Source organism: Copadichromis virginalis, linkage group LG17 (assembly GCF_057382275.1).
Source record: "Copadichromis virginalis isolate Kocher_CV1m ecotype Utaka linkage group LG17, C_Virginalis_male_GT1.1, whole genome shotgun sequence".
NCBI lineage: Eukaryota > Metazoa > Chordata > Actinopteri > Cichliformes > Cichlidae > Copadichromis > Copadichromis virginalis.
Genome location: NC_140634.1, coordinates 8,707,272 through 8,721,941, shown reverse-complemented (window position 1 = coordinate 8,721,941; position 14,670 = coordinate 8,707,272). Strand labels below are relative to the sequence as shown.

At 38.4% G+C, this 14,670-nt stretch overlaps 1 protein-coding gene across 1 annotated transcript; it reads right to left on the bottom strand.

Annotated features, from left to right (window-relative positions):
* Window positions 1-904: 904 nt before the first annotated feature.
* On the bottom strand, window positions 905-6,632 carry ncbp2 (nuclear cap binding protein subunit 2). Its single transcript, XM_085437046.1, has 5 exons — window positions 6,459-6,632; window positions 6,027-6,113; window positions 5,234-5,328; window positions 3,804-3,942; window positions 905-1,467 (listed from the first exon to the last, which is right to left on the bottom strand). Exons 1-5 carry the CDS (start codon window positions 6,531-6,533, stop codon window positions 1,369-1,371), a joined length of 495 nt encoding a protein of 164 aa, XP_085293172.1. The 5' UTR covers window positions 6,534-6,632; the 3' UTR covers window positions 905-1,368.
* Window positions 6,633-14,670: the final 8,038 nt, after the last annotated feature.

The window sequence follows — 14,670 nt, the reverse complement described above, 5'->3', positions numbered from 1 at the left end:
CAGGCAGAGTGAGGACTGTACAATCCTGAGCTTTTCAAACTGTTCCATATTTAGTTTGTATAAAAGTGTAGGGAGGTGATGGGTTTAAAGTGTATATCCAAAATGTACTATTTCTTCTCCTTTTATTGCTGGATTTCCTTTATTTTATTACGCTCATATTATGACCACCAGCCTAACATTGCGTTGGTCCCCCTTATGCTGCCCTGATGAAAGTAATATCCACATGGATGGCATGAACCAAGGTTTCCCAGCAGAACATTGTCCAATGCTACACACTGCGTACAGCCTTGCTTCACTCCCCACATGCATCAATGTGTCTTTGCCACCCATGACCCTGTTGCTGCTTCGCCATGGTTCCTTCCATAAACCACTTTTGGTAGATACTGACCGTTTCAGACCGGGAACACCCCACAAGCGATGGCACTTTTGGAGACTAAGCTAGCCGTCACAATTTGGCCCTTTTCACTAACATTGTTATTTTTGTCCATTTTTTCCTGCTTCTAACACATCAGCTTTAAGGACAAAATATTAACTTTCTTCCTAATATATCCCACCCACTGACAGGTGCCACAATGAAGAGAAGAGATATCTATCTATCTATCTATCTATCTATCTATCTATCTATATATAAAACCACCTTTCTGCGACAGATAATAACAATGTATGTCTCTCATGTCTCCACACTGGAGAAGTAGCATACAGCAGACAGTAACACAAGTGGACACTTTACACAATTTGTATTTACAGCTTATTTCCATCAACTAGCATTTGTCAAACAGCCAAAATACAAAGAGGAAAAGGAATCAAACATTGCTACATTTTGTTCTTTAGCCGTATTTGAGAGAGATCGAAGATTTAAGCAAAGACCTGTTTAATCAAACAGACTCCACAAAATGACATGAACTTTCAAAAAAAACAAGACTTTATTTTAAAAAGTATGCAGTTTTGGACATGGTTTCAAACATGGAACAGCAGACTACATCTTCAAAATTTCAGGTTGTTATTTGAACATGACACAGAAAATCAAGACGACAACTTTATCAGAGGGTTTCCAGCCTGCAGGAAAATCAATGGCATTTCTTTACACAGGATAATAAACATCACCAAATATCACATGTCAACCATGTAGACAGATGGCAGGTATATTAGTCGCAGAGGTGGGCAGAGCAAAAACCAAGCCTCCAAAACAAATAAATAACATCTGCTCACACCTGGATCCAGTGGTCCGAGCAGGACTGCTGCACAGGGCTTTCATGACAAAATTCAGATGATCTGTGGTAGCTTGCTGTGACCTTGTGGGAGAGTTAATCCGGAGCAGGACTGACAGCTGGGACTCTGTAGTCCAGGCAGACTGCTGTGGACTTTATTCTAAAAACTATTGCGCACCTCTGTGGGTCGATGCTGCTGAGCCAGCTTACCATAACCGCCTCTCGCTGGATCATAATCCTGCCTGTACTCATCTCTCACCTACACAGTTACACACAGAAACACACAGAGAGGGGGGGGGAAAGGAAGAGAGTATAAATCAATCACTTGTTCAACTGAGACTAACACACTCTACCCAACCCTGTAAAATCAGCATCCAACCATTTGAGAAGCACTTCTCATCACTCCAACCTTTAACGTGACATTTGTTTAACCCTTTAAGACCTACCATAGAACCAAGTCCGCCAGAGCTTATATTATATTTTTACCTGCTGTGGAGCCATTTTTGGGAGCATTTCAAGTTGCTATACATCAATACAACCATTATAGCCCAGATTTTAATAATATGTATTCATTAAGTGCATAGTAATTACATAAATTGCAAAAAAGTGCAATAAACTACAAAAAAAATTGAAAATCGTTTTTGTTTTTTAACATATATTTCTAGTTGGAGAAATTTAAGAGGCTTATCCCTCAAAACTGTAAATACAAAAAAGTTGCACAAAATAGTTTCCCACCACAGGAAATTTATTTTGAGTGTCTTCATAGTTTTATTTTTGAAATACACCAATTTTTATACACTGCAGGAAAAACGAAAATAAATATTATACTGCAAATTTGCAAAAAAGCAGCATATGCATCAAAATAAACTATTTCCAGCAGTGCAATATGAGTGCTAAGCATCCCAGAAACGACACAGAAAGTCATAAAGTCAAAGATAACTTTTAAAAAGACCAGTATAGGCTCTGAGGGCCTGATAGTAAAAAAGACTACATTTCCGCGAAAATGACGTCACTTCCGGTTTCGGGCAGGTAATGGCGGAAATGCAAAAGTTCGCGCTGACGTCTATTCCAACGTAGGAAGTGTTATGAACAGCTGATCGGACCGGCACAGCGTGTTTCTGGAATATTATGTTTTTGTTCCTGCAAGCGCTTTTTATGCAGTTTTTGCAAAGCTTTATGTGGAAGGAAACTGTGACCTAGGACAAGCTGATGGCATAAGATGTGAGTACAACTCCTCCGGTTTCATATGCAAAAAAAATTTTTGCGCTAGCTTACGTGGTTGCAGTGCTACTGGGATTTAAAAATAGTTACGCAAAACAGAGCGTGTCCGCTCCGATCGGCTGTAAAGGGTTAATGAGCTGTTCTCAATGACCAAGACTAAACTTTTACGCTCCAACACAAACATTTTCAGGAGTCATACTGCTGGGTGTTTGTAGGAAAGGAAAATCTAAACAATAATCAGGTCCTTTGCCCAATATTTGCTGCCATGTTTACGCTCCCAGAAAGCTCGACAAAATAAAACATGATTATGTTATGTTGTGTTTGTTAACAGCATAATATACCAGCTCATTTTGCTAATGCATTACTACGGTAATGCCATCTATTTAAAGGCCATGGGTATTCATGCATAATTTATTTTATAAGTTCTAAATATCATACTGGTGTATTAAAATGCCATGATAAAGTGTATTGATTTTTTGAATGCCATTTCAGTATGTGTCATTTTTCAAATGTCATAGTATGCTGCATTTTATGTTGTTGTCCAAAATATCTGCAGTGCAGAGATTGCTGAAGTGTTCAATGATAGACCATGATCGTCATGATGATGACAATCAGGCAAAAAGCATCAGCCAAACCTGAGCTCTCAACATAATGGAAACTACTACAATCACCAATTAAGTGTCCCTACTTTGGTGAGTTCATTTATGAATTGTATGAGTAAAATACCGTATTTTCCGGACTATAAGGCACACCGGATGATAAGGCGCATTAAACGAAACAAATCTGATATGATATGGATCTGAAAAGCAGACGCAAGCATTTCTGGACTGAAGTCTGGACAAGCGGCTTGAGGCGGCTGTTGTTTTTCGGGCTATATAAATAAAATTGAATTGAAAGTTGCTGATCTGAATGTTTAGTAACAAAGTGCACCCCAGTCAAGAGGTTTAAAAACTCTTATCTCACAATCAGTAAAAAAAAAAACAAAAAAAAAAACAACATAACATTAAAAACTAAACTGAAACAATATTTTTATCAAAGTGATAAAACTGCAGGTTATGCAGGGTTCGAATCACAACAGCATGATCTATTGGAGGCTGATTTCGTTCAAATAAACAAGATGAACAACTAAGTGTTTAAATTATACCAGTGAGCTGAGCTCTAAAGCCCAGATCAGAGACGTCGACAATGTTCTTTAACATTACTTTAGTCGTGGGTTAATATCTTTTTGGATTAATTCAAATACGAGTGCAGTTACTCACAGAACTAACTTTAAGCTTTGTAGTTTGCTCCAATAAAAATAAATAAATAAACCAGCAGTCGGCATCCACAGCAGGTTGCTTCCATTTATTAAAGTACTCATATCCTAACCCTCACCTGTCCTCCTGATTTGCCACGACCAAACTGTCTTCCTTCCTTGAAGCCGGCATCCCAGTCTGTCCTGATGATGCGGTCATCCAGCCGTGTGCCATTAATGAAGCGCATGGCATGCTCTGCATCTCCACGGGTGTAGTATCTGGGACAGCGTTAAGGCACAACACGTGCAATTCATGATGTTCTGGTAACTTCTGAAGGGGATTCTGGAGTAGGGGTGGGCGATAGAGATTTTGACTATACCGCTCTACCGCATGTTGATGATGTCATCAAGCTGTGCCTGTTTTGGTTGAAAGCATCGCAGCGGCTTCAACCATAATCATCTGCAAATTATGCCGGGCGACAGTCATAGCAAAGAGATGAAGCACTTTTAGAATATGAGGAAAGCCAAAAACTGCGCTTCCTCCACTTCCGTACCATTGATTCATTAATGTTGAATTCTCTCGCAGCTGTTCTATTCCCATGTTGTTGCAGTATATTGATAACTAACCTCGTATTGTGGATGAATAATCTCAGTTGTTCTCCTGACTGAAGCTTGGCCCATGTATAGCATCCTGCTATGCGATTGCATTTGTCCCTGACCACCAGAATCCCTCACATTAACTTTTATCGAGCGGAAAAAAAAGTTGGCGTTCATCCTCCAGCTTCACTGTGCTAATGTTATGCTAACATAGCTGTGTCGCTAGCAATCACGTAGCACAACATTATATACCAGGTAGTCCAACTTCAGTAACCCTGCAAACGCCACTGCTGTTTAGTTTTCTGTCTTCATTTATGTTGGAAGTGGTAGCAGAGCTGTACGTTTTAATTAGTTTCAAAAATCTCTGTCAGAACATGGTATGAAATGTTTAGGTGTAAACTAGCGAGCTAACTTCCTGTTAACTTCTAACTCCGTTAAATGTAATAAATTCTGTTTTCATGGATGCCTGGATGTTAAACTTAATTGTTACACCTGGTAAAGCAGCAACGCTGATGATTTTATTAAAGATGAAAGAATTTAGATCGTTTTTAACTCTGTGTTCATTTGACTTTGGGAGCTGAAGCCCACGGAGTTTTGGACCCAGATTACTCTGCGAAGCTCCTCACTACGGCAGCCGTAATGCTCTGACAATCCATCAAGCAGTGCGGCTTACCAAAGTTGCACTAAAACATTTTTTAACAGATTTCTGCAGCCAAAATCGGTTCGAGGTCAGTAGGTCATACATAAGGCACACTCTCGATTTTTGAGAAAATTAAAGGATTTTACGTGTGCCTTATAGTGTGGAAAATACGTTATACAGAAGAAAATAATATATCGCGATATATATCGTTACCACACGTGCTAAAATTATACCGTGATATGGATTTTAGGCCATATCGCCCAGCCCTATTCTGAAGGCAGTCAAATTACTGACAGTTTCATTTAGCATGAATTAAATATTTTTGAAGGATACTCGACAAAGCAGAACCCACAAGCAGTCTTCTTGATTTTGTCCAGGCCAATGATGATACGCTTGACATCTCCACTTTTAGAAAACAGCTCATGTACCTGTTCACAGTGGCAAAAAAAGTTAGAAAACTTGAGAAAATTTAACAAAATATCTTCTGTGAATTTTCCAACTCTGGGACTTCTCTTATGATAAACTATCAGAAAAATCAACACTGAAAATATGTCTATTATGTGTTTTTTGACATATATTTTATGTGCGACACATTGACGTTCAGTTTTTTTCCATCAAATTTTCCAACCCTTGAACACAAAGACAGCTTGAGTGCAGTACTGCTGAAAGTGTCAAGCTGCTGTGAAGCTCAAAACAGCTAAAATGCCACTCTTTACATGACTTTTGTCAGGCACACAACATGGCTCACTCATCCATTCATACAAGCACTTTCTATCGCACAGTCACACACAATTGGGGAAAGCAACTTGGGGTTCAGCATCTTGCCCAAGGATACTTAGGAAAACCAACAATCTTCCAATTAGTAGATAACCTGCTCCATATAAACACTTGAAGCTTATGTGTAATGCCAGTGGTGTTTTGCTGGCATAACTATAGGACAATATTTGACTAACTATATTTGTTTTGAAGACAGATCACATGCACTGTTTTATAAATGAGTCTCCTAATGTATTAATAGCTCAGTCAGCAATTTTCCCCATCATATTGGTCTCTTTGAAGAAGAAATTCAGCAACTTTCCAATAAAGCCGAGTTATTACTTTAACTGGTGAAGGTTTTGTGTCTTACCTGCTCCTCGGTGGTGTAGAAGGAGAGGTTGCCCACATACAAAGTGTTGCTCTGCTTCAGAAGCTTCTCCTGATCATAGCGATTACCCTAAAAGCACAAGCAACGTTACAAATGTTTAAAAAAAAATTGCTCTCAATAAGTTGACATTATAGCGTTCAAACGACCTGTGTTGAAGCAAGGAGTTAAGTTATAAGTTAGCCACGCTTTCGTCCCAACGAAGCATCATAAAACAACATCAGGAGTTTTTAAGGCCAGGTTAAAATACAGAGATGTGTTTTGCTGTTCTGTTTGTTCCCGAGTCACCTCCACCTCCACTACACAGCACCGCTCGCCTTTGTTGTTTGCTAACAGTTAGCTAAAAGACACATTACATTTACATTCCCGTAAACTACGATAAGTCACCGCCTTCCTAAAGACCACTTCCTCATTTACCTTAAAGTGTTGGTCTCTGTATTGGCTAATGTCAATGTAAGAATCACTGTTTAGCGCATTTAGTTTAACAGACATCGTGGAAAAAATCGCAGTGAGGCGCTTTGCTGCTCTTCAAATAGGAGCATGCCGGAAAAGCGATGATGTTGCTTCCGTTTCATGTGTCCGTCCTTTGAATAAGTCCGGGTACAGCAACTTCTATATCAGGTTAATGGCGCCGCCTGTTGGTATCACTGACTGTAGAAAACACATAACAGTGATTTGTACAGTCATCGGTTGATATTCAATCATTGGCAAAATACAGTCACTGTTACCAGCAGGCAGACTGTCTGTGACAGTTTAAAGACCTATTTGCATAAATCATAAAACCCCAAAACCTTAAAAACAGATGTTAAAAAATGTTAATTACGCATCAAAATACTATTTTGAGTCCTGTTTCTATTACACAAGTGCAAGGGCATAATCACACATGAGCTTCAACTATTTTTTTTAAATAATACTAAAAATATGTTTTTTAACGAAAGGTCACAGTACCTCAAAGTCAACAAAAATAAATAAATAAAAATAAAACAACAAACTTGGCTTTTATTCCCAAAATACAGATTTTTTTATTCATTAATATTACAGTTTTAAAAGTTTGTCGTTCGTTTTGTTTCTTGTATCCAAACTGGACACAAAAAGACTGAAAGCTTGCTACTGTTAAACTGAGTCGTAGTCACATGACTGCTGGAGCTGTGTGAGATGTGGTGCCACGCTGATGGCTACTGCACTTTTATTATTATTGGCTACTAAAGGATCAGTGCCCCTCTTTTCCTTCGTTCTTCTTCTGCTATTTTTTAAATAGTTTATTTTGTTAATATTTTACTGTTTTATATATGTTATATATGTTGAGAAAATGTGTCTGTGTGTGGGGGGGATTAATTTACTTTAATCTTATGCTTAACAAAAAGTTATTATTAATTAATGAAGCTGAGCTCTCTTAGGCAAACTAGTCTCCAGGCTCCGTAACAGACATTTAGAGCTCTTTTTTGGATGTTGGCTGCCTTTTACTTGTCTGTGAAGATGATTCAACACCACTTCAGTAATGTTGAGGCCTGGGCTCTGATGAGGTAAATACATGACAGACAGTCTTCCATTTTGGGTCTTTCTAGTTTCAATTAGAAGAGTGAAAACAAAATTTGCATTTTTGCAACAGGATGCTAGTAAGACTTTCAGAAAGCCTGCAGAACTACTGCTGAAGACCATAAAAACAATTGCAAGCCTGCTTGAAATTAAAATAGAAATAACTAGGGGTTAGCTAAATTAGTTTTCAAGTAGTAAAAAATACAAATCAAAACAACAAAAGTACTAACAAACATTTTATTACATAATTCAAATTCTTACTGTTAAACCCCCCCCCCAAAAAAAACGTATCCTAGTCTGACACGACTCCCACGTCACACTAAATTATTTCCTGAACAAAAAACCCCCCTAAATAACAAAAACAGTGTGCAGATGTGAATAAACCCGCTTTATAAAATTAAAGAAATTAAGAAATGAGATGAAGAGACGGTACAGCGTATTGAGCCCACAGTAAAATACAGGGCATAGGTGCTGCTGTCAACTCTCACTCTAGAGCTTAGCTGGTACAAACAGCCAGTTCTTGTATCTTCTCAACTTCAATTCAATGACTCAGAGCATAAAAGCAAAGCTGGTAGAAGGAAAACAGGAGCTTTGCTGACTCTTCTCTCACATTTGCCTTTTAATCTTCATCAGAGGTCACATGGTCTCCACTCAGCAGCACCTCCTGGAACCTGGAAAAATAAAGTCAAAGCGCATATTGTTATAGTCAAAGTAGAAAAACAACAAAAAAACCAGTGTGTGTCAATCAAATCAGTATGTCCAAGGACATCATCCCCTTAACAGATCCTGAAGGTTTTTCATATGCAGTAGTTACATTTTGAGTTCTCCAAAGAACAAAGCATTATTATCTGTGTAGATAGTTTAGTCTGGGTTTCGGCTTTGTTGCTGGAGCAATTGGCCTTTCAATGATCGAACAATCCTCAAAGAGAGAGAAAGTGAGTAATGCGTGATGCAGACCATTCTGACAGATCTGCTGGGTCTGGCAGAGATTTAGTCATAATGTAAATATCCCTGCTCTTAACACACCTGCTAACCTAATCTACCCAAGCTCAAAAGACATGCAAACAATGCAAAAGTGAGAGACATTCTTACTTCTGTGTCAGGAAGAAGGACAAGCCGATCTTCTAAAATCTATGCACAGCTTCAAAAAGGGAGTTTGTGAATCATTTGGAATTAAGATGATTTCACTCAACTTGAATAGAACCTGAATAAGCTAATTAACACACATAGTTGTGCTTTTCATTGCTTAATTGAACACATTAAGAAATTATGGCAAAGACTGGAAAGAGTTAAAAATTAACTCTTGAATTCAATAACTTGTGAAACAAGTTAACAATCAGATATGGCCAATAAGTGCTTACGCAACACGCAGAATGCTGAGGAGAAACAGTGGAGCCTTCCTTCCTACAAAACTCCCAGGATGTGAAGATCAAAAAATCCCTTTGAAGGTCCTACCCCAGGATCTTAGCTGGATTAGTGTCAAACCTAATCAAAACCTTAATGTTGTTTCACTGTCTTCCAGTTATTCTGGTGCTAATTAACTCGTAATTTCTTCTTCAGCTCTCAGCGAAGGTGGTCGCACTTTTCTCCTCTCCTCCTCACCCTTATCTTCCCTGCTTAGCCTCTATGTCCTTGTCTTGTCTTGTGTGCATTACTTTCCCTGGAATAGCCTCCCACTGTCGTTCTCTAAAACCTAAAAGAGAATTATGGATTTGATCAACTGGTCTCTGAATGCTATTGACACCCTTTTCTCAACGAGAAATCTGGGCTCGGGAGAGCCTGAGTGCCCTGGAGGGACTTTCCCTGCCGGATACACGATGGACGGGTGGCAGAACTGGAGGATCATGTGCCTGGCGGGACTGTCGATCGAGGACGCTGAAGATATCTATCTATTCGGAACCGTGATAACAGGGTTCATGCTGATCGGAGTTGGCTTAGCCCTGGTTTATCGGAGAAATAAGAGAGCGGAAGCGGCTGTTCAAACCCCCCCAAGGCTGCCCACTGGAATCGAAATGGAACGAGGCGCAACCTCTCACAATGAACGTAATATGGTCAACACCTTGGAGACGCTTGCAGCTGCTGTGAAGGCTCAAAACAACACCATTGAGCGTATGGGGGGAAACATCAGAGAGAGGCCTGCTCAAAATGAGACCCTTGAGCGACAGTTGGAAGACATCGCGGAACGGATCACTGCAGTTGTGAGGTCTCAGAATCAAAAGAATGATAACACCATGGAACAGAAGTTTGATACCATCATGGGGAGGCTCGCGACTCTCCAACGGGATTGAGAGACCAGCGTCGGAGTGTTAAAGAGCAGCCTGAAAATTCTCCTGGGCTGCTCGCATGGAAATTAACAAAATCAACATGAACATTGCGGATCCCCATCACGGCGCCAGCTGCAGGCCCAAGGCTGGAGCCGAACAATCACTCCCTGATAACGACTGTGTTACGGCTATTCTTCCCATCCCATGCAAGGACACCTGGATTGGCTGGAGGACTGTTTACTTAGCCTGATAGGCCGAAGGACACGGTCTCAGCTGAACTATGGACACGCACACACATACACTTACACTGATAGGCACTCACTCATCCCCCCTCCCTTTCCAACGCCTTCGATGCTTGTTTCCTGCGAGGGAACACGGCGGGTCTGTGTGTCGCGCTGGAATGGTAGCGCTGTGCAGGGCGGCTGCTGTGTTCGCTTCGGATTACTCCTCACCCCCCACCCACCCCTGTGGCTTGTCATGTCTTCACAATGTTGTGCTGTGGACATTTATGTGCTTTTTTTCTGCAGAGGAGTTTTTTTGTTTCCTGTTCTCATGCTGTCCTACCATGGAAGCACAGCATGAGTAGGGGTCTCTTTTTTTCCTCTTGTACTTTCCCCACTGTGGTGTACATTTCAATGTTTTTTTCTCTGATTCTACCAATCTCCGACCTGTATCCCCATGTAATGTTTGTGCTATATGTGTAAGGTCGGGGGGGGTCCCATTTCACTGCAGGGCAACCTGCATGTGACAAATAAAGCTTTGATTGGTATTCTTATTGCTTTGCAAGCTCCAGGTTATGGACTGCTGTCCTGACAAAATGTCTTCATGCAATTTAACTTCATTATTTCTTCAATTGTCGCAAGGTGTCATGGGCTCGAGAACGCAGTGGCAAAACATGAGACTACCACCTCCATGCTTAATACTTAGGAGCAGGTTTTCTTGGAGTGCAGTGGTTTCCTTACTGTTTTCATCCTATTTGTGCAGATGTCTGCAGGTGTTTTGCTGCTACCTCTTTTGGGATTGAAGCCTTGGGATGATCTCTGCAGTATGTCTCAAATGCAGAGGAGCAGCAGCCCTAAATTACACCTAATTTACAGACAATTTGGCTCATTGTAGACTGATGAACATTCATGTCACTGTAGTTTTTCTCGCCTTTCCCACTTCTTTTCATCACAGTAATGCTTCTAAGGTCCTGTGAAAGCTGTCGCAAACAAGGCATGTTAAATGCCAAGCAGGTTTCCTTAAGAGGTGCAGACTTTGCTTGCCTTTATTTACAGGAATGAAACCTCCTGCAGCCCACACTTCAAATTTCATGTCTTAAATCTGAACACCAAGCAAGCAATTTATTTTTTATAGCACTTTCAAAACAAATCCCACCTGAACACAAAGTGCTGTACACTTGACATGCCAGAAATGATACATTGAATAAGTTAAAAAATAAAAGATAAGATAAAAAAAATTTAAAAAGATGATAATTAAAATGACATTTAAAATAATAAAATTCAACCACAAATAGCAAATAAATAAATAAAATAGTATAAAATGGTAATTAGAATAACATTTAAAATAAATAAAATCAGCACATTAGATTAAAACAATAAAATCAGGGTCATATGCCAAGGAGTAAAAATAGGTTTTAAGACATGTTTTAAAAGTTGACAGTGAAAGGGGCCTCTCTAATGTGCTGGGGCAGATTGTTCCAGAGATTTAGAACAGCAATAGAGAAGGCCCTGTCCCCTCTGAGCTTTCTCTTGGACCTGAGCTTCCCTCTCTCACCCTGTTGGACAACATCTACAGCCCGTTCTCACTCCCGAGGCGTAACATGTCGACGTTTTGTCACGTCCCGCGGCATTCCTGAGGAACGCGAAAGGAGACCTTCGGCGTTCTTATGGTACGCAGCGGGTTATGGCTGGAATCCAGTGCAATGACGCTCCCGCGGTAATAGACGTTCCAGCCCTGTATTCCAGCCCTAAACCTAACCTTATTCCCAGCCCTAACCATAACCTTATTCCTGATCTTAACCAGGACTATAATGATGTTAAATAGCGTGTTTCTAAGTGATTTGAAGAAAAAGAGCGAACATGTATAGATGGAGTCCAGGCGGTTCTCGTATTTCCTCTTTTTTACGAGGTCATCATTTAGGAACGTGCTGGGCAGCCGAAAACGTAATATGTTGACGATTTGTCACCTAGCGTAAAATGTTACGCTTTGGGAGTAAGAACGTGTTGTCTGTACATTCTAATTCCGTTGTTTTCATTCAAACTCTATTCTGTACATTCCAATTCTGTGTTTTTCATTCAAATTCCATTGTTTTGATTCAAATTCTGTTCTCTACATTCTAATTCCGTTGTTTTCATTCAAACTCTGTTCTGTACATTCTAATTCTGTTGTTTTCATTCAAATTCCGTTGTTTTCATTCAAATTCCGTTGTTTTCATTCAAATTCTGTTCTGTACATTCTACTTCAGTTGTTTTTATTCAAACTCTGTTCTGCACATTCTAATTCTGTTGTTTTCATTCAAACTCTGTTCTGTACATTCTAATTCCGTTGTTTTGATTCAAATTCCGTTGTTTTCTTTCTACTTCTGTTTTTTGTCTTAAACTTCCATTGTTTTCATTCAAATTCTGTTGTTTTCATTCAAATTCCATTGTTTTGATTCAAATTCTGTTGTCTACATTCTAATTCCGTTGTTTTCATTCAAACTCTGTTCTGTACATTCTAATTCCGTTGTTTTCATTAAAATTCCATTGTTTTCATTCAAACACTGTTCTGTACACTCTAATTCCATTGTTTTCATTCAAATTCCGTTGTTTTCATTCAAATTCCATTGTTTTGATTCAAATTCTATTCTGTACAATCTAATTCCGTTGTTTTCATTCAAACTCTGTTCTGTACATTCTATTTCCGTTGTTTTCATTCAAACTCTGTTCTGTACATTCTAATTCCGTTGTTTTCATTCAAACTCTGTTCTGTACATTCCACTTCTGTTGTTTTCATTCAAATTCCATTGTTTTCATTCAAACTCTGTTCTGTACATTTTAATTCCGTTGTTTTGATTCAAACTCTGTTCTGTACATTCCAATTCTGTTGTTTTCATTCAAATTCCACTGTTTTGATTCAAATTCCATTGTTTTGATGCAAATTCTGTTCTGTTCATTCAAATTCCGTTGTTTTCATTCAAACTCTGGTCTGTACATTCCACTTCTGTTGTTTTCATCCAAATTCCATTGTTTTAATTCAAATTCCGTTCTCTACATTCTAATTCCGTTGTTTTCATTCAAATTCTGTTCTGTACATTCTACTTCAGTTGTTTTCATTCAAACTCTGTTCTGTACATTCTAATTCCGTTGTTTTCATTCAAATTCTGTTCTGTACATTCTACTTCAGTTGTTTTCATTCAAACTCTGTTCTGTACATTCCAATTCTGTTGTTTTCATTCAAATTCCATTGTTTTCATTCAAATTCCGTTGTTTTCATTCAAACTCTGTTCTGTACATTCCACTTCTGTTGTTTTCATTCAAATTCCACTGTTTTCATTCAAACTCTGTTCTGTTCATTCCAATTCTGTTGTTTTCATTCAAATTCCATTGTTTTGATTCAAATTCTGTTCTCTACATTCTAATTCCGTTGTTTTCATTCAAATTCCGTTCTGTACATTCCAATTCCGTTGTTTTCATTAAAATTCCATTGTTTTCATTCAAACACTGTTCTGTACACTCTAATTCCATTGTTTTCATTCAAATTCCGTTGTTTTCATTCAAATTCCATTGTTTTGATTCAAATTCTATTCTGTACAATCTAATTCCGTTGTTTTCATTCAAACTCTGTTCTGTACATTCTATTTCCGTTGTTTTCATTCAAACTCTGTTCTGTACATTCTAATTCTGTTGTTTTCATTCAAACTCTGTTCTGTACATTCCAATTCTGTTGTTTTCATTCTAATTCCGTTGTTTTGATTCAAATTCTGTTCTGTTCATTCAAATTCCGTTGTTTTCATTCAAACTCTGTTCTGTACATTCCACTTCTGTTGTTTTCATTCAAATTCCATTGTTTTCATTCAAACTCTGTTCTGTACATTCTAATTCCGTTGTTTTGATTCAAACTCTGTTCTGTACATTCCAATTCCGTTGTTTTCATTAAAATTCCATTGTTTTGATTCAAATTCCGTTCTGTACATTCTAATTCCGTTGTTTTCATTCAAATTCCGTTGTTTTCATTCGCATTCCACTGTTTTGATTCAAATTCTGTTCTGTACATTCTAATTCCGTTGTTTTCATTCACACTCTGTTCTGTACATTCCAATTCTGTTGTTTTCATTCAAATTCCATTGTTTTGATTCAAATTCTATTCTGTACAATCTAATTCCGTTGTTTTCATTCAAACTCTGTTCTGCACATTCTATTTCCGTTGTTTTCATTCAAACTCTGTTCTGTACATTCTAATTCTGTTGTTTTCATTCAAACTCTGTTCTGTACATTCCACTTCTGTTGTTTTCATTCAAATTCCATTGTTTTCATTCAAACTCTGTTCTGTACATTTTAATTCCGTTGTTTTGATTCAAACTCTGTTCTGTACATTCTAATTCTGTTGTTTTCATTCGGTCCGTGTACTTTTCGGTATTTGAAGTTTTGTTTCAGAAACCAAAACGAAAAAACGATATTTAAAAGAATTTTCATTTTTTTAATTTTTGATAAAGAATAAAATGGGCGAAAATAACTTGTTTTTTCATTCGGTGGTAACAAATAGCCGTCATACACTTAAAATTAGACGTGCTTTTTTGGATTTCTTCGTGATTCAAATAATGAAAGTATACTAGCGCAAAAACAAAA